The following is a 26263-nucleotide window of genomic DNA, read 5'->3' on the forward strand; positions in this document are numbered from 1 at the left end:
GTAGGAGTTTAATAAGTTTACTGTGTTGCATGGCATTGAATCAAAAGTTGTGTATCGACTTCAGGTAGTATCTAATCTGACTGAAGACACATATATGAGAGTCAAAAAGTGCCAACATAGACATAGGCATACTTTGGAATGCTTGTAAAAAGCACCCTACTTACATTTTGATGAATGTGGCAGATGGAGTGATGGTGCAAGGTATCTTAGCATTTTCCAGCCTCTTTCCATGGAGATCCTGTACCTTCAAGTAGGGCCAGCGAGCCCTCCATTGCCCTCGGGCCACACTACCAGATGTGCCCTCACTGCCCGAGGAGGCAGGCTGAGAACATTAGCCCCCAGTGGTATTGCTCATCAAGGAATCAGCCGTTCCCCAGTTCTCTAGGAGAGAAACACTTCTGGCTACTTGTTTCTACAGTAATGTCTTCTGTAATGTTTCAGAAGTTTGGATAAAGGTGGCTTGCTTCTTCCCAACTTTTCCAGGCAAATGTCTGCATTTCAGGTATCCTTTTCATTGGCCTAGGGCTGCCCAGCTTCAAAGCAAGCCAATTGGAGGGTCTGTGTGCTTGTGGGGTGGCAACACATAGACAGGAAGTGGGGGTTGAGGCTGGGCACCTTGAGGCACAGCAGGGAACCCCGTATGGGCCTGCCTGTAATGCTTCGTGCTGTGTTCCTTTTTCCTTAGGAGTTCCCTGCACAGAGAATGACTACAAGCTGTGGTCACCATCTGATGAGCGGGGGAATGAGTGTTTACTGGGACACAAGACTGTTTTCAAACGGAGGACCCCCCATGCCACATGCTTCAATGGAGAGGACTTTGACAGGCCAGTGGTCGTGTCCAACTGCTCCTGCACCCGGGAGGACTATGAATGGTTAGTTCTTCTTTGATGACTGGCGACTGAGTTGTGCTTTATTCACTCAGTAGTGTCGGGGAAAGAGACTAGGCACGGTCCCTTTCCCTGAGCAAAGGAAGGGAATAGAAGGAAACAATTATTTAGGAAGCATCTTTTATGTGCCAGGAGCTGTGCTAGGCATGTTTCATGTAAGTTGTCTTCTTTAGTTCTTTCTTACAGCCAGGTAAAGTGGTAGAGGTGTCTAGGAGAGCTGTAGCCATTTCTTCAGGAATAGATAGCTCTGGGATTTATTTCTATTAGGGTAACCCAAAAATTTGCTGAAGGTTCCATTGTTGGTAATCCTTCTCCTTAGGACCGTATTCTGGAGGGGATTTATTTCTTTATCTGAAACAAGGGGATGTTAGTGTGTGTATATGCGTATGTGTGTGTTTGCATCATGTATTATTTCTTGAGCAAAATATCCAAGGCACTGCTGCGAATGCTAAAAGTAGAAGTGACTTGTGCATAGCTAAGTGGCACAGGAGGTGGAAGAGAGCAGGTGCCTCAGAGCAGGAACCGGTACTTTTATTTTGACTATTGAAAGGAAGGAGAGGGCTGTGGATTGCTGTTGGAGAATCAGGACATTTTTGAGAGAAGTGATGTTTGAGCTGGTCTCTCATGGAGCATCTATATTTGCAGACAGCAGTGTTTTTTTTTTTTTTTTTTTTTTTTTTTTGAGACGGAGTCTCGCTCTGTCGCCCAGACTGGAGTGCAGTGGCGCGATCTCGGCTCACTGCAAGCTCCGCCTCCCGGGTTCACGCCATTCTCCTGCCTCAGCCTCCGGAGTAGCTGGGACTACAGGCGCCCGCCACCACGCCCGGCTAATTTCTTTTTGTATTTTTAGTAGAGACGGGGTTTCACCGTGTTAGCCAGGATGGTCTCGATCTCCTGACCTCGTGATCCGCCCGCCTCGGCCTCCCAAAGTGCTGGGATTACAGGCTTGAGCCACCGCGCCCGGCCGACAGCAGTGTTTTGAGACCATGTAGCTGTAACAGGCAGGTGTAGAGGCAGCAGGGTGTGGTTGGGAGTTTAACTGGGATGCCTTGTTGGGTGTATGACATGGGGATGATAATTGGAGATGAGGCTGAAAAGATAGAATACAGTAGAGCAGAGAGACCTTAGAAGGGATGAACCTTATTCTATAATTAGGAGGAAGCCTTCAGGGGCTTTTGAGGAGAGTTGATGATCAGAACAGAGCTTAGTTGTAGGAATTTTGAGGAGAGTTGATCAGAACAGAACTTAGCTGTAGGAAGAGGATTCTAGTGGCAGAGTATGCAGGATCTCAGAGCTCCTGGACAGTTACTTTAGTCTATAATTCAGCATGAAATCGTTGTAGTTTATTCAGGAGCACCAAGAGAGCCATGGGTATTTAATATAAGTACACAACTCATATTTCAGTGGTTGCCGAGGCACAGAGGAACTAGATTTTGCTTTGGGCAGCTGTACTTGTCTTGACTAAAGCCAGAAACTTCTGATGTGTTCTAGACCAGAGGTTGGAACATGGTCATACGGTAAATGTTCTAGACTTTGTAGGCCATATGGTTTCCATGATCTGCATTACAACTCCTCCCTCTGCCCATGGCAGTGCCCATGGTGCATGAAAGCAGCTCTAGATGAATGAATGTGGCTGTGATCCAGTAAATTTCTATTTACAAAAATGGCCAACCAGGTTTGGCCACTTCTGTTCTAGACCAGTGCTTCTGAAACTTTAAGGTGTGTATGAATCACGTGCAGATTCTGCCTCAGGAGTTCTGGGGGTCTGCATTTCCATCGAGCTCCCAGGAGATGTGGATGCTGCTTATCTGCACATTCACCCTTTGAGCAGCAAGGCTTAGAACACAGAAGACAGTCATTTCCTTAGAAAGGTGTGTGCTCCCAAGGGAACGACACAGACTCTTTAACAGCAAAAGCACAGAGCTGGCTGATGTTCTTGGTGATGTCAGTTCCATGCTGTGTGCCTTCTGCTCTTCCTTAGACACTTTTTCATTATAGTCTAATCTAATCTAAGAGCTTTGTTGGCCTCAGGTAGTCCTCCTCAGACTGGCTTGAGACTGGAGATGTCCTAATCCCTGAAAATATCATAGTGACCTCTATGCCCTCTTCCTATCCCCAACATGTACTTCAAAATAAAATTAAGACTAAGTAAAAAATAGGTAAGAAAGTCTAACAAATATTTGGGGTTTTTTTTTTTTTCATGACATTTAGGCTTAAAAACAAATAACATTAAAATTTTCTCTCTTGCCCTACATTTCCCCAACCCCCACCAAAAAAAAAAAAAAAAAAAATTCACAAAAAAACAAAAAAGAAATGGAGCTTGGTGTGCTCTCCTGGGTAAACTGACCTGCATCCTGCTGGTCTGCCATGCCCACCCCATCTGCCTTGCTGGAACCTGCTGGATGTTCACCCTGGTTGTATGCGGAGTCTTTTTATTATAGACCAGTCAAACCACCTCCTCTGCCCCTTATGGAGTTGGGTTGCAGGCCAAATGAGATCGTGGGGTGATGACCCTCTGAAATGCTAAGGGGTATATGGATATTGGCTGTTCCCCGCTCCACCCCTCATTGTTTCTCTGCTTGCTGTAGCTGCTGGAAGGCAGCCAGGCCAACTGTGTGGCTCTTGGAGATGTTTGATGGCATTGGACTATGGCAGTGAGAAGGAAAATGGTCCTAAGATGGATGTCAGGAAATGAGATGAGATTATAGTATCTTTCCATTAGTTCAGGTACTGGTTGACCAACTGTGTTTGAACACCAGGTTTTTTCTGATGGTCCTTTCAGACCACACAGGGAAGCCCAGCTATTGGCCCCTGTTCCCTGATTTCAGTGGCAGATTCTTTTATATCCTTATATTTCTTGACATTGCCAAGTCATACAGCTTTCACATTCTTGACTGCAACCCCTAGTAAATAATACATTTTCTCTGATGACCCTGTACCTACATATGTATATGTAGATACATACACACATGTAACTAAAACACAAGTTTTAGGAGACAACGTTGACTTTTAAATGTATGATGGGCCTTTTGCAATCTTTTGCTCTTTTTTGGGAGGGGAAGAATCTGGTCTTGGGCCTCCCAGGTGCTTTCAGAGTCCACTAGGTCATGACCTGTGGTCAAAGAAAGCTGCCCAGGAAGAGTGCTTTGCTATTGGAGGCAAATAAGTAATTCGCTAATGCTTTATCTGGTTCCTAAAAAGATTTAAAGTGGCTGTTCAGTAATAACGAACCGAGGTAATGAAAGAGGCACGTTTGATCCAGTGGCAAAACTGCTGCCTTTCGATTCTTTACAAATTATTAAATGTGGATTATGATATAATGCACACAGGCCACTCTGTATCTGTTAATACTTTTCGTGTCAGAAATGTTTAATAAATATTTGGGTTTTTTCTTTTTCTTTTTTGTTTTACTGAGACAGAGTCTCACTCTGTCACCCAGGCTGGAGTGCAGTGGTGCGATCTTGGCTCACTGCAACCTCCACCTCCCGGGTTCAAGCCATTCTCTTGCCTCAGCCTCCAGAGTAGCTGGGACTACAGGTGCGTGCCACTACGCCCAGCTAATTTTTGTGTTTTTAGTAGAGACGGGGTTTTGCCATGTTGCCCAGGCTGGTCTAGAACTCCTGACCTCAAGTGATCCACCCGCCTCAGCCTCCCAAAGTGCTGGGATTACAGGTGTGAGCCACCATGCCAGGCCTAAATATTTGTTGAATTGAATAGAGCAAATAAATGTGTTCTGGTAGAGCACACGAATGTGGAATATATGTTCTGTTCTATAATTCTTTGAAGATGTTCTATAATTCATTGAATTATAGAATTTACAGCTTGGGCAGGGCCTTAGAACATTCATAGTACAGTCATCTTGTTTTAGAATCGTCTTCGACTGACGCCTCCTGCTTCCTACTCCAGGATGCTACCCATCAAGCTGGGAGGTTTGGCAGATGTGACCCCAAATCACAGGCAGTCTCGTGAACCTAACTACTGTATCTCAAAGTACAGGATGATTTTAGCTAGTATGTGGACATAGTCTTAAATAACATTGAACCCTTAGTCAAAATTTTTCTTTTTTTCTGAGACAGGGTCTTGCTCTGTTGCCCAGGCTGGAGTGCAGTGGCACAATCACGGCTCACTACAGCCTTGACCTCCTGGGCTCAAATGATTCTCCCCGCTCAGCCTCCTGAGTAGCTGGGATCACAGGTGTGCAGCACCATGCCTGGCTATTTTTTTGGTTCTTTTCTGTAGAGACAGGGTCTTATCATGTTGCCCAGGTTGGTCTTGAACTCCTGGGCTTAAATAATATGTCTGCCTTGGCCTCCCGTAGTGTTGGGATTATAGGCATGAACCACCATGCCCGGCCCAAAATAATTTTTTTAAAAGGGTTATTCTTTTAAAATTTCTCTTTTACTTCTTCAGAGTCTGTCAAACAGAAAGTCTCATTGGTTACTAGTAATTCTGTAACATTTGCCTAATCCCTTTTAACAGAGAGGGCAGGTCCAGATTCTTAGAGTAGGGAACTGGATCTGGCTAAAATTTAATATTGTTTTGATTTGGCATGATGATTTGTGTTTTTTTTGGTCTATTTATGGCATGTGATTGTGTTTTCCCAACTGTGGTTCTGATATAAATCTTCTTTTGAAGATGTATTTTATATAAAAAGTACATATTCTTTAAAGGGACAAGTTAAATAACTTAAAATAAAAGTGAAAAGTAGTAAGGTAAAGTCAGCACAATTGGTACGGGAACGCCTGAAATGTATAAAACAGTGGCCCTAACAAAGCCCAATTGCCTTTTTAGTGACTTCGGTTTCAAGATGAGTGAAGATTTGTCATTAGAGGTTTGTGTTCCAGATCCGGAATTTTCTGGAAAGTCATACTCCCTTCCTGTGCCTTGCCCTGTGGGTTCTACTTACAGGAGAACGAGAGGGTATGTATCACAGAGATTTCCCTGTCAGGTTCTCAGGGGTCTGCACATGGAACGAGAGAGCATAGAGGGCCATCTGGATTGCTCTATACTCTAAATTGTATAATTGCAAGTTAATAGCCTACAAGTAGTTTGGGCCACATTTTAACTTATGGTATTTGTAAACTCTCCTACCTCCAGTGAGAAAAACATTGCAAGTCTGTAAGCATCCCTGAAACTCTAGGAATATCTTAGTCATCAACTTCAGCAAGGAAACATCTTCAGAGGAATGTATTCAAGAGATATATTTAAAAATCTTGGCCAGGACAGTGCCCTAAATTGTCTGGGCTTGCCTAGTCTAGTTATAAGCAGAACTGACTCAGAACTACTGAGCATCCTCTTTCTAGTTCTAAAGGGGAATGAGTGGATGGACTGTATTGACCGTGGATAGTAAATATATTCCTAGCTGGGATGCCTTTGTGACTGTTCTTCCCTGTTTCTGACCTCTTGCTCTTGGGGTGGGGTGACAGCTACCGGAAGATTTCTGGGGACACTTGTAGCGGAGGAGATGTTGAAGCGCGACTGGAAGGAGAGGTGGTCCCCTGTCCCCTGGCAGGTAAGGGAGGTGGTTTCTTCCCTTTCATTTCTTGAGACGTGGTTGCAACAGTGTCATGTCATGATCTCACCTAAGTCCGAGCTTGTGGCTCCTGTAATTGAGTGGAGAAAAACAATGGCCATCACAAGCATCACAGGGCTTCCCCTTTTCCCTAAGGTTGGTGTCTACACTCAACTTATGCATAGCCATACCCTTTTTTAGGAATGGAAAGTATGTTGTGTCAGCTCAGTTTCTTTGAGGGAAATCCCTTTGTTAATTGAAAAATATTGATTCAGCATCCACTGGGGTAGAAAGGTGCCCATGGGCTTCTGTGTGTTCCTTAATCTGTTTGTCAAAGTTGAGTATAAAGAGGCGTGTGGCTTCTTAGGAAGTAGCTGAGTAGTCTGTGTTAATTTTATAATAAAAATAACTGTACAATTTTAATGGAATTTTATAGATTTCAGTGTACTTTTTTATGTGTTGCCAGTTTAACCCTTTTAACAACTCAGGGAAGCAGATATTATCACTTTTGTTTTTTACTTTTTCATGAGGAAGCATGTTCAGAGGAAGTTAAATGGCTTAAGGTCACACATCTAGTAAGTGACAAAGTTGAAATTCAGACTCTAAGCCCCATGCTCTTTCATTGGACATTGCCCAGAGGGCAAATAAATGTCATTCTCACTATTTTAGATAATCATTATGCATGCTAATTAAGAAAAACTTCTCTGAAATGATTCATATGCTATAAAGGTATAGTGTGTTTTAAAATGTTTCTGCTAGATTTAGTGGTGATGTCACATGGGATCTTTACAATAGAGACATGAAATTATGGTACTTTGACAAATAATCTCTTAGCTGCTTATTTTTCTTCACTCTGTTTCCAGTTCTTATTCATTTAAAGCTTCTTTATTCCCTCCATGCCCTCTTTCCTGCCCATACCTCTTGGTGAAGGCAAACGGCTGGAGTTAACTTCCATCTACGGTGGGTGGTGTTGTCTACGTGGACAGCCATAAGCACCGAATGAATCATGAAAGAAGCATGTGGTCTCCACAGGCAGGGCAGGGCAGCCCTGTCTTTTGCTTACTGCTGCCAGCTTGCCCTGGTGTTTTTCATGCTAAGCTCGTTAGTCCCTTAATTTAATCTTTCATCATTACCAGAGTAATTAACATACCTCACTATGGAGACTTAAAAAGAACCACCACTTCAGCAAATTCCAACAAATGAGCAGATAATATTCAAATATTTCCCTCACAAGAGCTGTTATTGATGAGGGCGTGGGTTAGTGGGGTTTGAGTGATTGCTCTTAAGGGGCTGGAGTGCCTACTTTTGTAATAAATATTTCTGAAGATAATTCAACAAGGGACAAAACAGCTTGTTTAAAGCCATCTAAACTGGCAGGAAAGCTGTTTTCTCTTCTACCAGAAGATAGAACAGGGAATGAAGTGGAGAAATCTCATTCCATTGTGGGCCACCTCCTATGTAGAAGAGAGAGAGAGAAAAAAGGCATGGAATAGGGGGCAGGGATATACCAGGAAAGGAAAAGATGCTTTCATAGGACTAGTGGAGCCATAATAACTTTGCAAAGATGAGGTAATCTGGGCATCTGGAAGGATTTTTTAAATGCAAGAATTTTTCTTCCTTTACGATTACTATGAAAACACACATTCCTAGGCTGTGCTCATGTATGGCCAGGACCAGCCAGGAATTCCATTCCTTTTCTAGGTTAAGCATTGCCCACTGGAATGCCACATGCTGCTCTGAACATAATCCTAAAACAAGTATTTCTGGATTCAGGTTCTACTTTATGGGTATTGGTTTCTTAAAGGAAAAAAAAAATAACCCAAAGTGACAGAATGAGGTTTATAGATGCGGGAGAGAGATGTGGGGCAAAAGGCTCGCTGTTGCAAAGGTAGCTCTCATGTCCCTATACGTTAGCTGGCCCCTCCCTGGGAATGACAGTGGGAAGGTTTTCTTGACAACCAAAAGGGGAGGTAGGTTACCATGTGATGGTAGCATAGATAACTTCTAAAGTGACCTGCAACCAAAGGAAAAGAAGGAAAACTTACCTTACTAAAAATTGTAGATAGATTTATTTTTTGATGCATTATCTGTATTGCAGCTTTTATAAAGAAGGTGATAGGTACATGTTAAGTCACTGAGTGTATGGAATCAGGAAGTGGGCAGGAATGGCTAACCCAGGCATGCAGCAAAAGAATTCAGATTTGCATCTTGGTTCCATATGCAACACACTGTCAAGAGGCACACTTTAGACACAGATGCTGTTGTGCTGCTTGTGTCCACTCCTGGGGAAGAATCTGGATGTTTCCCAGGCTGTTCCCTAAGTGGAAAAGAGAGTGTATTGAGTCTTCCTATTTCCAGTTGTCTGACGTTAGGTAAGTATCTTCAGCACTCAGGACCTTCATTTCTACATCTTAAAAATCATCCACACCCGTGTCTGTATCATAAGAGAGAGCACAGTGTAGTAGTTAAAGCATAGACTGTGGATCCAGAGTGCCTGGGATCTGATCTCAGTTCTGCCACTTGCTAGTTGTGTGACCTTGGGTGAGTTACTTAACCTCTCTGGTCTCAGTTTTCTCATTGTAAAATTTGGTTAACAGTAGTTCTACCATCGGACAGTTGTTGTGAGTCTTAAACAATGCCCAATACTTAGTAAGCACGTTATACACAATATGTACACAATTTGTATTTGTTGAGTAGAAACAGATTTTTTGTGATGATTATGTTGTGCACCATTTTCTAAATAGCCAAGAACAAATGCATTATTATTATTTTGAAGATCTAAGAGGTTGATGTAATTGCCATATGGTGTTGTAAACAATATGAATAAGTGAGCACATTGATTAGAGAGCTTAGTTACAAGGCTTCAGTGACTAATGGTCTCTCGTCAACAAGATGATGGTGCTGTGGTGATAGCAGTCACGTGAGGAGGGGGAACATGGCGATTGGTGTAATTAGGTTGGCAAGTGTGACTTGAAGACTTGTAGGCTTCGCCCAGACGTATGGTTGTTGGAGCATGCATATTGGGAGATTCAGATGAAAGAAAAACGTAACAAGTAAAAACACTTGCAGATGAAGAAGCAGATTCACTGAAGTTTAAGTCACTTGCCTGAGGTGGAAATGTGATTCCGTTATGCACCTCCTGAGTCTTGATTTCTGTGCCCTTCACTGGGTCCACACCACATGCCAATGGATTTGAGGTTTGTGTGTGAGAAACAAAGAGGTCAGATGTGCTAGGACCTCTTCAGCATCCCCTGGGTCCAACCTCCCACGTGTCTTGTGTGCCTGGCAGAGGAGAACGAGTTCATCCTGTATGCTGTGCGGAAATCCATCTATCGCTATGACCTGGCCTCGGGAGCCACAGAGCAGCTGCCTCTCAGCGGGCTACGGGCAGCAGTGGCCCTGGACTTTGACTATGAGCACAACTGTTTGTATTGGTCCGACCTGGCCTTGGACATCATCCAGGTGAGTCAGCGCTTGGCCTCACTGTGGGGGCTGTGCATTGTGACTGTCCCGTCCTGATAAGCTGCATGCAGAATGGCCTATGGAAATGGACAGTTAGAGGTTTGTAAGTGTCGCTCATCTCAGGGCCGACAGGTAAAACCTTCCAGTCTTCTGTGTTAGTATTTTTCTTTCTCTCTCTTCATCTGGTCATATAGGAAGCATAAAGAAGGCCCTAAATCCACAGATGTGCTTGAAAGTGAGGTCTTGCTTTGCCTGCTGGGAAGGTGTTGGGGCTAATAATGTAGGATGATTAGTTGCCCCCTATTGTGCCAACTGCCTCTTGAGCATCTTTCTTCCCAAGTCATGATACAGGAACGCTTGACTTACCCATAGCTCACATAATTATCCACTTCAGCTGTTCTGAACACAGATAAGAACCAGGAAGCAAGCGTTAAAGAGCCCTGGACAGGCCAGGGAGATAGCCATACACTCAAACCCATGCATTTAAAGGAAAGCTATTTGATCTTTATTCATTGTCTGCTTAATCCTTTTAGAAAAGCAATTCCAACAACTCTGTATCTAGATTCCCAACCCAACAGAAATCTTACAGTGCCTGGGTGTTTGAGGGGGTTGGGGTGGGGGATGGCGGTGATGCTGAATGGAGCTGTCCAACAATAGCACTTGATGGCTAAGAGCCTCACAGGGAAGAAAGAGTATAAAAGCAGACACAAGAACTTAAATATAACAGCAGTCTGGTTTCACTTCTTTTAAAAGCAAACAGACTCATACATCTCAATAATCTCCGACTTTATTGTTGCGATACAGCATAATTTAGTGACCAGTGTTCATAGTGATAATGCAGAGTAATGTATATGATTAAATTCTCTTTGTCCTGCTTATAAAACAAAAATGTAGTACATTTTAGAAATGTTTTCATGAAAACCCGGCTTCATGGGTCTGGAAAGTTTACTAACCTAAAACATCTCATCCCTTGCCAGTCCTACCACTTGAATAAAGGTTACCCTTCATAGGACTGACTTGGCAGGCGGTCCTTTGAACAGTTCCTAGCATTTATTATGACTTTTCTCTCTTCAGCGCCTCTGTTTGAATGGAAGCACAGGGCAAGAGGTGATCATCAATTCTGGCCTGGAGACGGTAGAAGCTTTGGCTTTTGAACCCCTCAGCCAGCTGCTTTACTGGGTAGATGCGGGCTTCAAAAAGATTGAGGTATGTGTATTTTCGTGCTGTTCTTAATTAAGGGAGTAGGCGGGGCACCTGGGCTTTGAGCCAGATTTGACACAGAGGCAGGGGCCAGTGTGTCAGATTACTCTGGAAATTTCCTGCGAGTTTCCAGAGAATGGACCAGCTGAGCCTCTGGAGAGGAGAGAAAAGGGGGTAAGTACCTGGGAGTTGATCTTTTGACTAGCAGAAGCTTAGCTAATAACAATAAATGGTAATATTATTTTTATTTTATTTATATATGTACTTATTTATTTTATTTATATATTATTTTTGTTTTATTTTACTACTTTTATTAAACATGATGGCAAAAACTAAAATTACTTTTGCATCAACCTAATATGGTATTATTATAATACTGTAACAATAATAGTCTAGTATTATTTTAGTCAATTAGAGTGATAGCAACAGTATCATCATCGTCATCATCGTCGTCGTTATTAATCCCCATTTCTCTGCAATGTAGCTATCTAGTAACCTGTCCCGCCTTATATACCCAAGGCAAGGATAATGAATGACCTCTAAACTGCCAAATCATTGTCTTGAGGAATGTAGTATGCTCAGCTCACTGCATCAGCACCTCTTTATACTGACTCTGCATGGAGAGATGGCATGTGGGTTAAGTGGGAAGTGCAGCAGAAGCAGGGAGATGCAGAGAACTAAGAGGAGTTGTAAGACGAAAGACACAGACTTGGGGGATAGACCCGGGTGTAGGCTTGACTCCACTAGCTAAGCAACATGGGGCAAGGTGCTTATGCTTTCTAAACTTCAGTTGCTTCACGCGTTAGATGGAGATTCATTTATTCATGCAACCAGTTGACAGGGGTTCTCTGCATGATACATGTGGTTTAGGTTCTGATGATACAGCAGTGGGCCTGATTCACACGTTCCTGTTCCCACAGAGCTGAGATTTTAGTGGAGGAAGCAAAATAATAAATCAGTTCTGTTGGTGATACTTGCTGCAAAGACTCTGAAACAGTGCAGTGTGATTGCACTTTTGGAGAGTGGGGCAATATTAGAATAGGCAGACAGAGCAGGTAACTTGAGGTTGATGTCTGAGCTGAGCCAAGGATGATCTTGTGTCCACCTCATGGGGATGCTGATAGAAGTGAACTGGCATCTACTGAATGCTGCCCTGGTGGTCGTGTTATTGCTCTTTCTCTCCTTTCTTTAGTTACGTGTGGTCAGCACTTGGCTAGGGGCCAGAAGAATGCAGGTGGTTGGTCACAAGCACCTACCTTCTCACAGGCTGTGGGGTGACCACTGCACAACTCAAATACTGTTGGTGCAAAATGATGTCAAATGAGCCAAGGTGCAGAGCTACTGATGCTTATAGGTCCAAGTGGGTCAGAGAGTTAGGAAAGGAGGCAGGCCTGGCAGTGAGGTTTGAAGGAGAGTTATGCCTTGATTAGAGTAAGCAGTGAGGCAGGTGGGTCCAGGATGGGATGTGGCAAGAGCAGACAGGAGTGAGTCTGCATCAGGCTTAGAGAAGCGTGAGATGACCAGCCCGGCTGATGGAGAGGAGCAAGAATATGAGTCCCACCTGTGGACTCTTCATTGCAAGGCTGTGACATTGAGAATCTGTTTTATGGGCAGTGTGGAGCCATCGGTTGCCTTGGAACGTGGACTGACGTGGGATGGTGAAATAAGTCAATGCTTATTTGCTTATTATTTGAGTAATTTACTTATTGATATTGCTTTGTCCAGATCATCATGCCCTGGAAACTGGTGCATTCATGGTTCTAGCTCCTCTTTCAGACCACTTGAAAAACGTCCCATGAGTCAGAGGAAGGAACAGTGCATTGTGACTAGAAGTTGGGGCAGGTTTCCCAGATGGGTCGCGTCAGGGAAACAGGCAGGCGTGGAGGGGGCATGTCTGTAGGCAGAAGCTGAGGAGCCACCTTTGGCAATGGGGGTCTTTAAGGAGCTCAGATCCGTCTCAGCCTCTTTCCCCCTGTTTTTGTCAGGTAGCTAATCCAGATGGCGACTTCCGACTCACAATCGTCAATTCCTCTGTGCTTGATCATCCCAGGGCTCTGGTCCTCGTGCCCCAAGAGGGGTAAGTGTTGCCCCAAAAGGAAATCAGTCTTGCATCCAATGCTGCAATAATAGATTCTCATGGAAACACAGACAGTGGGACAAAAACCTGTTTCTCATGATGGTGGTTGAAATGATCTATTAACTGAAAAGTTAATAGAGACCACAGCTTAGTCACCATGGTCAGGTAACTCCATTCACTTTTTGTTAGCCAGTGTCAGAATCTCTTTAGGCATCCAGATGTCTTGCATCTGTAGGTTGTTTCCCTAGAAAAGTTGATGTTAAAAGAGAGCCTCTGTAGACCTAGATAGGCCTGCTTGGATATTGTGAGAACTTTCTCTTGAGTTTTATGCATGGTACAAACATTTAATTCATTCCATCTTTCCCCTGCCTTCCTAGCATGTGTAGGTTTTCTTACTTACAATCAGTGTGCACTTGGGGAAGGCAAAGGTGCTTTTTATTAACTCATTAACTGAAGGAAACATAACTAAGAGGGAAATCCCTGATTTGACATTCTGGCTTTTCCTCTCTCGTAGCATTTATGATAGAGAATTGGCACAATTTTTTCAAAGAAAATTCTAAGAGTAATGTATGTACTTGGTTGACAGTATTTAGAGAGAACAGAAGTTGATAAAAATTTTGCTTCCTTCCTTTTCATTCTTAACCCTTCACCCTCACACTTCCTAGTGGTAATCATTGTTAATAATATCTTGTGTATCTTTCATGATTGCTTTTACTTATGTACAAGTAATGTCTTTGCAACACACACACACACACACACACACACACACACATGCCAAATAGAATTGTAGTAGAGTTTCTATTCTGTACTTTTTTAAACAAACTTAATATGTATTGAAGATAGTTTTGTGTGAGCACGTATAGATTTTTTAGGTTTCAGAGTATTCTATTATACGTACCATAATGTGTCACCTCCTCTGCTGATTAACATTTGGTTTAATATACAAACATATACATTTCTTTGTATATTATCTTTGCATAATTTGATTTTATCTGTAAATTCTAGTAAAGGGATTTGCAGGTCAAGGAATTTAAGTGGTTTCAGGTATTATCATTATATATTGTTATAATAATGCTGAAATAACCAGCTGGATCATTCGAAAGGGGTTTCTGACCTTTTTTGGAGTAGTATTTGAGCTCCCATTTCTCTAGTCCTGGTGAGATATGTGTTCTGTCCCCATTTCCGCCAGGGTGATGTTCTGGACGGACTGGGGAGACCTGAAGCCTGGGATTTATCGGAGCAATATGGATGGTTCTGCTGTCTATCGCCTGGTATCAGAGGATGTGAAGTGGCCCAACGGCATCTCTGTGGACGACCAGTGGATTTACTGGACGGATGCCTACCTGAACTGCATAGAGCGGATCACGTTCAGTGGCCAGCAGCGCTCCGTCATCCTGGACAACCTCCCGCACCCCTATGCCATTGCTGTCTTTAAGGTGAGTCCGTTTTCTGCCGCCGTTGGACAGTCAGCTCCAGTGGGTGAGGACATATGAGGTCAGGAGCCTGCCGTCCCTGGGCTTTGCAGAGAAGCTGGTTAACTTCTTAAAGATTGCCTTTTTTCCAAATTTGAGATAACTTATTTTCAGTCCTATGGAGGGATGCCAGGCAGAGGCGCCAGGGGACCAGGCTCCCCTGCTGTTCACATTTCAAAAGGTTAAAAGTGAAGGCTCTTCCCATGAACATTCCCAGTTTGTCCCTCAGCGTCAGTAGCCTCATTTCGGGGTGGTGTCTTCATTTCTTGTGCGCTTTGCTCACTTTATTCCCTGATGACTTCTGGCGAGCTCTGCACCACCTACAGTGCCTTGCAGTTCTTTTCCAACTCTGGAGAGCAACATGGCTCTCCCCAACTCTGGGAAGCAGATTTCAAACTGAGGGGGTTGGGTTCATGTGATAAACTTGAATGCTTATCAGATAGTTTCTTTTGGGCAGTTTCTTCTGTGGCGTTATATGGTGAGGTTTGGATAAAATCGCTGTCCTTTGCATTTAAGTAGAAGCTTGATCGGGCCAGTCATTCAGCCGGTAAATGTTAGTTGTGTCCTGCCTCGGGGAGCTCTTACCCTTAGAGAGGGATCGGAATAAAGAACTAAAGAGCTGGGCTAATGGGCGAAGGTTTTCTTTGTAGAATGAAATCTACTGGGATGACTGGTCACAGCTCAGCATATTCCGAGCTTCCAAATACAGTGGGTCTCAGATGGAGATTCTGGCGCACCAGCTCACGGGGCTCATGGACATGAAGATTTTCTACAAGGGGAAGAACACCGGTAAGGCAGAGTCTCTTCCGTTGTCTCTGCAGAGTTGATCTCAGGAAAGGGGCTGCGTGTGGCCAATCTGCTCAGAGCAGGAGCTGGCAGCCTGCGTCTTTGTTGTCACGACAACATGCACATTATTTAATTTCTTCCTAATGACATCTTAATTTCTTTTCTAACGATACACACACAGCTGGAAGACAGCATGTTGTTGCCTGCCTAGAGTGTTGGTGCTTGGTGGGTAATTACACCCTCCTCCTGCCCTTGGCCCCTGACTGATTGGTGGCGTGGCTTCTGTTGCAGCTGGGAGAGTCCCAACATGTGCTTAATCCCTGTTTGGCACACTTGCAGGAAGAGACTCTGGGCTGGGTGCTGAGATCGTTGCTGCTTCCCGCCAGGGCCTCTTGCTTGTTCTCTGGTTGCCCAGATGACCTATTGCTCATTGCCCATACCTACCTCTGCTGGAATGGCGCTGTGTAGTTAGGTGTTGTTTTAATTAATTTTTCCCACCATGAAACTCTAAACCCCATGAAGAAAGAGATTGTCTGTTTTATTCCCCGATAGTTTTACCAGTGTCTAGCACTTTGTAGGTGCTCAATTCATATTTGTTGAAAGAATAAGGGATGAAAAGGGAGGGGAAGAATTGCAGTGAGTGCAGACAGTAGCCGTTTTAGAGATCTATCGGGTGAGGCTTCAAGAACTGCTATGAGGCTTTGACCTGCTAGTCCTGGAGTCTGAGACTATTCAATGGAAAGCCTTTATCATTTCATGACTGCTCTTTAATTTTGCTTATCTCCCAGCCTTACTATTGATTCTAGAGGAGAAAGATCAGAGGATTACCAAGAAGAATAGTCCCTTTAAGAATTTCCCTCTTTATCTCAGCAGGATTGAATGGCATCCTGGGTTTGCTGATTCTCCTTTATTGACAAACTGCTAAGTTTTCTGTTCTTAGCTGGAATGTTGATATTGTTTTATGGTTCTTGGCTGACCCTATACGAAGAGAAAATTGACAGGGGAAATAATACAGTTATAGATACCATTGTTATCCTCTTGGGATTGTGAAGATAGCATGAGAACACCCTGAGAAAACTATAAAGTGTCTTACAAATGTAAGACGATATTATTTGTTATGTCTTCACCACTGACCTGTGAGGTAGGGAAGGCTGGTGTTATGATCCATGGTTTATAGATTAGGGAATTAAATCTCAGATATCAATTAGCTTTCCCAAAGTATCCTCACTAGTTTAGGAGCTGGCCTTTTGTTGCACTTCTGCCACTACATGGAGAAGTCACATTCTTTCTTAGAGGAGGCACCTATTTTGAAATAAGGAGAGTTGAAGGAATCTTGCTTCTCAGCTCCAGTGACTGAAATCTTTAGGCCTTTGTTTGATGGAGGACATCCACCCCTACTGATCTGACTTGCTAGCTAGCAGAGTGGGTTTCTAGCATTTCTCCAAGTGGATTTTTAGCATTTCTCCACGTTACCCCTTAGTCCAGTGGGTCTTCATTTTCACAAGTGCTTGTAAGCATGTGTTTGATGTGCACACAGGAGTTTCTGAAACACTGTGTGCAGATGAAGCCAGTGGTTACCTGGTCACAACTTACTTCCCAGTCTTGACTGTCCACTTCATCCCAATAACTTGAGCACAGCTGACACAGGCAGTCATACCCGTGACTGGGGAGCAGTGGGGGAGGAGGGAGTTTGTGGTCTCAGCACGTGCAAACATGGTATCTTGGTGCCAGACAGACAGGCCTACAATCCTCACCTTAGGTATAATTTCCCTTTCATGCCTCAAAGAGTCATCTTCATTTAAGCTAGCCAGAGTCATTTTGGGGCCCAGAGTGAGGTCTGGATAGATGACAGGCTGGTTTAAAAGGGAGATATGTATTAGCAAGGCATAGTGGCGCGCATCTGTAGTCTCAGCTACTCGGGAGGTGGAGGTGTGAGGGTCACCTGACCTTGGGAGGTTGAGGTTGCAGTTTAGCCGAGATTGTGCTGCTGCACTCCATCCTGGGTGACAGAGTGAGACCCTGTCTCAAAAAAAAAAAAAAAAAAGTTTTGGGGGAGATCTGTGTTGGTGAGTAGAACACAGACCTGGACCTGTGCAGAGGCGGCTGTGACCGTCCCTTTGGCCATGGCCAGTTTTCGCCTCTCTGTTCCTTTCTCTGTTTGCCTTTGGGGTTCTCTCTTATTCCCCTGTGGTTGTGAGCAGGATACTTCCAGAAGACCTCCTGGCTCCTAAGGCAGGACTGGAGAAAGATGTTTTTGTCTTTCTCTGCAGCCCAGTGTGGGTCAAATCAAAACTTCTGCAGTGGTGTCTGGCTGTCAGCACTGTCTATGAGCACTCCACACCTTTTGGCCTTGAACTCTGCTCTAACCTGCTTGCTTTTCTGGAACTGAGAAGATACTTGCTTTTTTGGACACTGTATTACAGATCCATGGTGTGTGTTGGGAACTCCTGTCCATCTTTATTATTTTTGTTGTCTCCTCCTAATATATTCAGGACTTTCTACAGTAGTCTCCTACTTATTTGCCATTTTGCTTTCTGTGATTTCAGCTACCTGCAGTCAACCACTGTCCAAAAATATATATAGAAAATTCCAGAAATAAATAATGTATAAGAGTTAAATTGCTTGCTGTTCTGAATAGTATGATGAAATCTTGCACTGTCCCCTCCCTGTTCCACCTGGGATGTGAATCCTCCCTTTGTCCAGTGTCTCATGCTGTTGATGCTGCCGGCTCATTAGTCCCTTTAGGAGCTGGCTGGGTTATCAAGGTGTCAAAGTATTGCAGTGCTTGTGTGCAAGGAACCCTTATTTTACTTCATGATGACCCTATATCTCAAGAGTAGTGATTCTAGTAATGTGGATATGCCAAAGAGAGGTCGCAAAGTGCTTCCTTTAGGGAAAGGGTGAAAGTTCTAGACTTAATAAGGGAGGAAAAAAATCTTACACTGAGTTTGCTAAGATCTGCTGTAAGAACGAACCTTCTATCTCTGAAATTGTAAAGAAGGAAAAGTAAATTCATGCACAGTATTTATAGGGTTTGGTCCATATCTGCAGTTTCAGGCGTCACCTGGGGGTCCTGGAATTGGGGACTTTGGAATAAGTGGGGACTACTATATTAACCAAGTGTTAAATAATAATAATTGATAGTAACGACATTTATTGAGGGGTTGCTGTGTTGTAAGTACCACAGTAATATGCTTTGTGGGCTTGTATAACCTCACTTCGTCTTTCCAAAGATTTCCATATGTACTATTAATATTTCCACTTTATAGATGACAATATGAAAGTCTGGTTTAGTAACTTGTGTAGGTCACACTCTTAGTAAGTGGTAAGAATTTGCACTGTGGCTCGATTGAGGTCAAAGCTTGAACTTGGATAAAAGCACCAGGCTCTGCTCTGTCTGCCATGTGTTGCTGGAATAGCAGTGCCCTGGTAGTGTGACAGCGGTTCAGAAGTACTGTTCTAGATTTTGACTGATGATTGTTCCTGATTAAAATGTTGTTCAATTGCAACATTTATCAATTTGAAATATTTGGTTATAAATGGATAACAAAAGAGGCATTTTTCCTTTATAGCTAGCTGGTTTTTATTTTTTATTTTTATGTATTTAGTTTTTTTGGAGACAGAGTCTCACTCTGTTGCCCCGACTGGAGTGCAGTGGTGTGATCTCGGCTCACTGCAACCTCTGCCTCCTGGGTTCAAGCAATTCTTGTGCCTCAGCTTCCTAAGTAGCTGGCACTAAAGGCACGTGTCACCATGCCTGGCTAATTTTTTGTATTTTAGGAGAGATTGGGTTTCACCATATTGCCCAGGCTGGTCTCGAACTCCTGAGCTCAGGCAGTGTGCCCACCCTGGCCTCCCAAAGTGCTAGGATTTACAGGTATGAGCCACTGTGCCTGACCACTAGCTGGTTTTTAAATGGTATTACTGGCATCTATTCTTTGTAAAGTGTGTTTTTTCTTTAAAGAGGTTACTTTACAAGATTGTTGATGTATTCAGTTGCTCCTGCAATGGCTCTTGGAGCTTTGGAATTCTTTCGAAGTTTTGGAATTCTCCTTTAGAGCCTGCAGTAAGTATGTGCTTTTAAATATCTGTAATGAGGGTACGTATTTATTATTTGAGGTAGATTTGATTTTGATAATTGCGAAGTGTATAGATACTTGAGATGATGACATTTTTGGCTCCTAAAGTATTCCTGGAGGAATTTTCCAAAGAGGAAATGTGAAAATGTTCTGAACATGGCCAGTGAAGACGTCACGGGACTACGTGTTTGATCTTCTAAGGGAATGTCTTTGAAGATGATTGCTCTCACTTGTCCGCTCTTCACATTGAGATCACGGTTTTCATATTGCTTGGTCTACTCAAGACAGTTGGCATCCTGTATAAAGGGTCTGTGGCTGTGGTGGAATTGCCATCATAGGAGTTCCATCTTCTTCCAGGTTCTCTCTGATGCAGCTCTCCCGTTTTCCATTCTCTGGCTTCCTACCAGCCTAGACATTCCTGCCCTGCCTGCCTCTCATGATCAGTGACCTGGTTGGCTTGGTTTGGAATTTGTCCCTGGTTACTGCCTCAGAGTACAGTTTCATACATCTCTGCCTAGATCAGCCTCCTGAAGTATGATACCCCATTTTGAGTTCTCTGCTCTTAGCTCTTGCTTGTTTGGATAGGAATATTTGCTCTGCATATGAAAATGTTAGTTACGTTATTTTACAGACACGATCCCTGTGGAAAAAAATCATCCTGTAGTAGAGTAGATTTTTTATTTGTTTGTTTTGTTTGTTTTTGAGACAGGCTGTGGCTCTGTTGCCCAGGCTGGAGTGCAGTGGTGCTATCTCAGCTAACTGCAGCCTCTGCCTCCTGGGCTTAAATGATCCTCCCACTTCAGCCTCTGGAGTGGCTGGGATCACAGATGTGTACCCAGCTAATTGTGTTTACTTTTTTTGTAGAGGCGGTCTTCACTATGTTGCTCAGCGTGGTCTCGAACTCCTGGGCTCCAGTGATCCTCCCACCTTGGCCTCCCAAAGGACTGGGATTACAGGTGTGAGCCACTGCACCCAGCCAGTAATAGAGTATTTTAAGATAACATCATATTCTGTTATTGTTCAGGATCTTGGAACATTGAGTGATATATTGTCCTTTGAATACAAAACACATGTTCCCACATCCTTGTTTGAGTTGTTTCTCATGAGTGGTGGCTCTGTGTCAATTCTGCATTCCTTCTTGTAGCCAGTGGCCTGTACCTTTGAACTAGAGGAGCGGTCTGTGCCCACTAATAGATCAGAGTGAAGGGATGTCGGGGGCTTCTGCTGTAGTCACCTGGTTAGTCTGCTATGCTGCTATGGTAATTAAGCTGTTATGATTGATTATTTACTGAACCTTTTGGAATGTTTCATCATATGGACTTCCCTTCCTCTGGATGTGTGTGTTTTCTCTCTTTGGTAATACCTCTTACTCTTTTCCTTGGCATCATAATAACATTGTTGCCATAGCGTTGTGATTTTTATTTTTATTCATAATGTAAACTAACCAATGAGGTGCCCACACACCCAAAGCTACTGAGTATATTATCCATATTGACACTGATTGCCATTAATGAACTACATCTAACCTGTAGGCCAGGATACGCATGACTTAGATGAACGCTTGGCTGGATGGCAACAGATGATTTGGATATGGTGCTGATGCATGGGAGGGTGTCTCTGTCCATGACGTAGCACAAATGAAGAATTAGCAGTTGAGTTTTATCTAAGTTTTTGTATTCATTTTCCCCATTTTCATGATTAATAATTGCAGTCAAAAGAAAAAACATGATTTCACAGTTTCTGTGACCCCATAGTTGTATCATGTTTCAGATTGTTATAAAATGGTTTATATATCCTCTTTCCCGCCATCCCCGGAACGACGTAGGGGATGGGATGGCACTTTTGCCACCTTTGTTCATCCACAAAGGCTCCTTCTCAAGAGTGCAGTGATGGATTTTACCAACTCTCTCTGGTGCTACCTTTGGTAAGCTGAACCAGAGAAAAGATTGGCAGGAGTGGGCTCGATCATCATGCACTAGTCCTTATATGAACTCATTGCACAGCAGTGACTGGTGAGTACTGTGGTTGGCTCCTCATTTAGCTCTTGAGCTGCACTGTGGCACAAAGGAACTGAGAAGGGGAGGCCTGGATTTTTGTCCTGGGCTCACCATTAACCAGGTATATGTTTTAATTATGGCCTTTGGGGACCTAAGGAGCAGAAACCCACCCAAGCTAGCTCAAGTGAATGGTTTTATAGAATGACTAAAGGAGCCCAAAGATGGAAGTCTAGGAGAGCCTCATGGGGACTGGAGCTGTTCTTTCTCTTTCCCTCTTGTTTGGCCCCTTCTCTCCATAAGTCTCTTTCTTTTTTAAAAAACAATTTATTCAGAATTTTCAAGGCAGTGTTCAACTATATTATAGCCACCAGTGTTGTGATCGAGAAATCCAAAGACATTCTGATTCTTTTTTCAATTAAAAAAAAAAAAATTAAGGGATAGGATCTTGCTATATTGCCTAGGCTGGGTTCGAGCTCCCAGGCTTGAGCGATCCTCCTGCCTCAGCCTCCTGGGTAGCTGGGGCTACAGGTGCATGCTGCCATGCCTGGCACCTCCGTAAGTCTCTTTTAGTCTCCTGACTGTCTGCAGACTGAGCTTATCTGCATACCCAGAGTTATGACTTCCACACAGTTTTGGCTTGCCATGTGCCACTTCAACACCCACATTCTATGACCCTTTCCCTGGCTCCAGTTCCTTGGTTGCTTTCTTGTCTTTCAGTAACCCAATTCCAAATTCCCAGGAGGAACACTGCTGCCTGGCTTGGCTCTGGGGCAGTCTGATCTGGCTGAAGACAGGATGCAAGTCACTGGTTACACTGAGCAGAAGGTTTCGGCACAGTAGGCCCCCCAAAGCTTGCCCCATGACCCTTTAGAGCTTCCCACTGTCCTTTCCGTAAGACGAGGAGGTTACAGTGGGTCTCCTTTATGTATTCGGTACCTCCCTCGTGGTGTGTATTAACCTGCCTGCTGCTGTTTGTCTGCCCTCCAGGAAGCAATGCCTGTGTGCCCAGGCCGTGCAGCCTGCTGTGCCTGCCCAAGGCCAACAACAGTAGAAGCTGCAGGTGTCCAGAGGGTGTGTCCAGCAGTGTGCTTCCGTCAGGGGACCTGATGTGTGACTGCCCTCAGGGCTATCAGCTCAAGAACAATACCTGTGTCAAAGAAGGTACTTCCCTTTTTCTTTTTTGCCTGTCATCCTCCTTCCTTTGTTTCCTGCTCCCCCGCCAGGGGTGGGAGGGATAGCTCTCTGTTTCCTGACCTTTTCGGGTTATTGGAAAAAGTCCAAGGTAAAAATCAAACCTAGCAGATACTTACAAGAATACTGGTTTGGGTTCTAAGGCCTGGTAAGGGTCAAAGAGGCCCTTCAGGCCTCATTCAGAACAGGCCTACGCTGTGCCTTTCTAAGGAGTAGTTGTGGTTTTTGGTTTCATGTCAGGTGGCACAGGCTTTCTTCAGGGTCTCCCTTTTTATTCTTTTGCTTCTTCCTTTCCTCACCCATCCCTCACATCCAGGTTTCTTACCTTTTCCTGTTTTGCATAAGCTGGACCAGCCTGACTGGGAAAAATAACCAGGGTGACTCCTTCCGTGTTGACTTACTCTCACCTAACGGTTGTCCATCCTCTCACCACAGCCTAGCCCAGCGTGTCCTGAACTTTCAGACCAATGTTTGCAAAGCGCTTTGAGTCTAGACTTTCATGCCGTGACCAAGTGGCGATAGCAGCCTTACGCCCGCTCCCCTTCTGAATTTGAATATAGAGATTTAAAATTTCTTTCCTCCGAAATTTAAAAATTTTTCCTTCCTGTGTAATTTTTACCCTCACCACTTCCCTACCCTCCAGCTTCATGTTTCTGTGAGTGGGGTGAAGCCCTGCAAGGGCACCTTGCCATGAAGTACATGGATTGATGGCCAGAATTTCTGCTTTTCCTTATCTGTGATTCTATTTGCCTTTTTCTTTTTTTTAAACATTTTATTTTATTTTATTTTATTTTATTTTTTTTGAGACAGAGTCTCGCTTAGTCGCCCAGGCTGGAGTGCAGTGGCGCGATCTCGGCTCACTGCAAGCTCCGCCTCCTGGGTTCACGCCATTCTCCTGCCTCAGTCCCCCGAGTAGCTGAGACTACAGGCGCCCGCCGCCTCGCCCGGCTAATTTTTTGCATTTTTAGTAGAGACGGGGTTTCACAGTGTTAGCCAGGATGGTCTCGATCTCCTGACCTTGTGATCCGCCCGCCTCGGCCTCCCAAAGTGCTGGGATTACAGGCGTGAGCCACCGCGCCCGGCCTAAACATTTTAAAGAGACAGGAAAGAGACAGGTTCTTGCTGTATTGCCCAGGCTGGCACATTCACGGCTCACTGCAGCCTCAACTCAAACTCCTGGGCTTAAGGGATCCTCCTGTCTCAGCTTCCCATGAAGCTAGGACTCCCGGCACGAGTCCGGCTAATTTCTTTTACAGCGATGAGGTCTCACTTTGTTGTCCAGTCCGGTCTTGAACGTCTAGGCTCAAGGGATCCTCCCTCCTCTGCCTCTCAAGGAGCTGGGATCACAGCCGTGAGCCACCGTGCCTACTCTATTTGCTTTGTAATCCTACCCCTGCTTCTCAGAGCAGCCCGAGTCCGAGGCAGTGAAACACACAATACAAGCCTTTTAGTCAGTCTTCCTTAAGAAATATAAACAGAAAAACGATGAGCTTTTCTTTCTTAGAAACAAGAAACTTTCTTTCAGGCTGTGGATACAATCTTAAAACTGTTTGGAAAGAAATAAAATCAACACTAAATTCCAAGAGAAGGGGAAGAAAGCTACTCCATATTTCCCATTAGAATGCCTTTGATTATCCAAATAAGAGACCAGTCATCACATGTCGTCGATGCAGTTTGCCAAACAATACATTTTTTTCTGTAAGGAATTTTAATTGCTTGCTTTAAAGTAGTCATGGGACAGAAAAAAGTCTCCGAGTATTGAGAAAATCTTTGTAACTCGTTTGCTTGATAGATAGAATATATATGGATATATATAACCATATATATATAAACATACCTATAGATATATTGAATCTGTCTGTTTTAATACTGTGTAGACACAGTCCATTAAGGAGTTCTGTGTGTAATTAGTATTTTGTAATGTTGATGTACTCTATTCACTACCCAATAGACTCAATTGGTGTCGTGGTTATCCTTCCTAAGCATTTCTTCCAGCAAGCCTTCTCTCCTTTGATTTTAACTAAAAGAGGAAAGCAAGAGGCTAGTACGGGACATTTCCTTCCCTGTATACATGTGTGCTTGGCGTTCCTCCTCCCCCTTTACCACCATGTTACTAAAGGAAGGGAAACGCCAAAGAGAAAGTCCTGTGGTCCAGCAGTGAGAATAATATTGGTTTCATTTCCTCCCCTGCCGCACTCTGATGGGTAGAGAACACCTGTCTCCGCAACCAGTATCGCTGCAGCAATGGGAACTGTATCAACAGCATCTGGTGGTGTGACTTCGACAACGACTGTGGAGACATGAGCGATGAGAGAAACTGCCGTGAGTCTTCTGGGTTGGACATTAAGCATTTGCCATTACTCAGAAGCCTGGTTGGCTCTTCCCAGGCTGAGGGCCTAAGGTCTAGGGTGAGGGACACCCATGATTGATGATGCCCGTCTAAGTGGATGGGGCTTGGATGACGGAGAAAACATATTTCCACATACAGGTAGATATTAGATATATAGGATTAATATTATATACATAATATGTTTTTAACCACCCCAGAAGTACCACTCATTACAAGAGATTTATAAATAAACATCACATGGCTGAAACTGAACTGATTTGGCAGTCTTGGCTCTGGTCTTGGCTGTGGCTCTGTAATAAAACTGGTGACTTGGGTGAGTAAACACATGATATTCTTTGATTTGGAAATTCAATATTCAGCCTTTTTAGGGATGGGAAATGAGTATTTACTCCAGTTAGTCGATGCTGGCTACCTACCAGGCTCAAGAGAGATTGTTTTCATTGGTTAGTAATGCATAGCTTGGCCTACAGTGTGGGGCCATTGGTGTACCTGCCATGTAAATGTCATCTTTGAGCCGTATAATTTTTAAGGTCTGACTTCTAAAGTATAAGACTGTGGTTAGCAGAAGTTAAAGAAAACCAAACAACCACAAATAGCAGATAATTTATGAACCACAAATTTTCACTATCTTTTCTTCACTTAATTTCTAATAGCTTCGACATCATCTTATAAGGAGATGATTTGCCCTTTTGTTAGTCATGCATTCACTCAATGAGCAGTTGCTATACACCCTGTGTTCCAGGCTGTGTACTGGGCCTGCATGTATATTGCCGATCAAGGTGGAAACGGAGTTCACAGTCTGAAGTAGGAGTCAGAAAAATAGGCAGTTGTAGGAGAGCGATGGGCACTGCGATGGGGAAGTGTCATGTTCATGAAGGATGGGCACCCAAAGCAAACTTGGGTAGGCCCTAGCAAAGAGCTCTGGAGAGTGTCTGGGGTGAGCCAAGCAGAGGTGGAGGGAATCAATTCACAGGCAAGAGAGCAGCATGTGGGGAAGCTGGCATGGCTGGGAAACTGGTTTGAGTTATGGGGAATGGGCATGGGCACAGGGGCCAAGGTGAAGTTGGATGAATGGGTGGGGCCCAGGGCAGCAAGGGCTTTGTGGACTTTATGGGAGAAGCAGTTGGGAACCACTGATGTGATGTGATAAAAGTTCATCTTTGGAAGGATAAGGAGTGACTCGGTAGAATGCGTTTGATGGAGAGAGACCAGAAGCAGGAACCAAGTCAGAAGCTTCTCTTTTAAATATT

At 43.9% G+C, this 26263-nt stretch overlaps 1 protein-coding gene across 3 annotated transcripts in view; it reads left to right on the plus strand.

Moving 5' to 3' along the window:
• Positions 1-26263, plus strand: part of SORL1 (sortilin related receptor 1) — a 179622-nt gene that overhangs the window by 91929 nt on the left and 61430 nt on the right. For all 3 annotated transcript variants that reach the window (XM_015115975.3, XM_028834092.2, XM_077964539.1), the window contains 10 exons: positions 686-872; positions 5679-5807; positions 6314-6399; positions 9689-9861; positions 10936-11067; positions 13047-13138; positions 14328-14574; positions 15261-15399; positions 22460-22633; positions 24872-24985. In XM_015115975.3, coding sequence (XP_014971461.3) covers positions 686-872; positions 5679-5807; positions 6314-6399; positions 9689-9861; positions 10936-11067; positions 13047-13138; positions 14328-14574; positions 15261-15399; positions 22460-22633; positions 24872-24985 — 1473 coding nt within the window. The remainder of the gene's footprint in view (positions 1-685; positions 873-5678; positions 5808-6313; positions 6400-9688; positions 9862-10935; positions 11068-13046; positions 13139-14327; positions 14575-15260; positions 15400-22459; positions 22634-24871; positions 24986-26263) is intronic.

This window comes from Macaca mulatta, chromosome 14, assembly GCF_049350105.2.
Source record: "Macaca mulatta isolate MMU2019108-1 chromosome 14, T2T-MMU8v2.0, whole genome shotgun sequence".
Classification (NCBI taxonomy): domain Eukaryota; kingdom Metazoa; phylum Chordata; class Mammalia; order Primates; family Cercopithecidae; genus Macaca; species Macaca mulatta.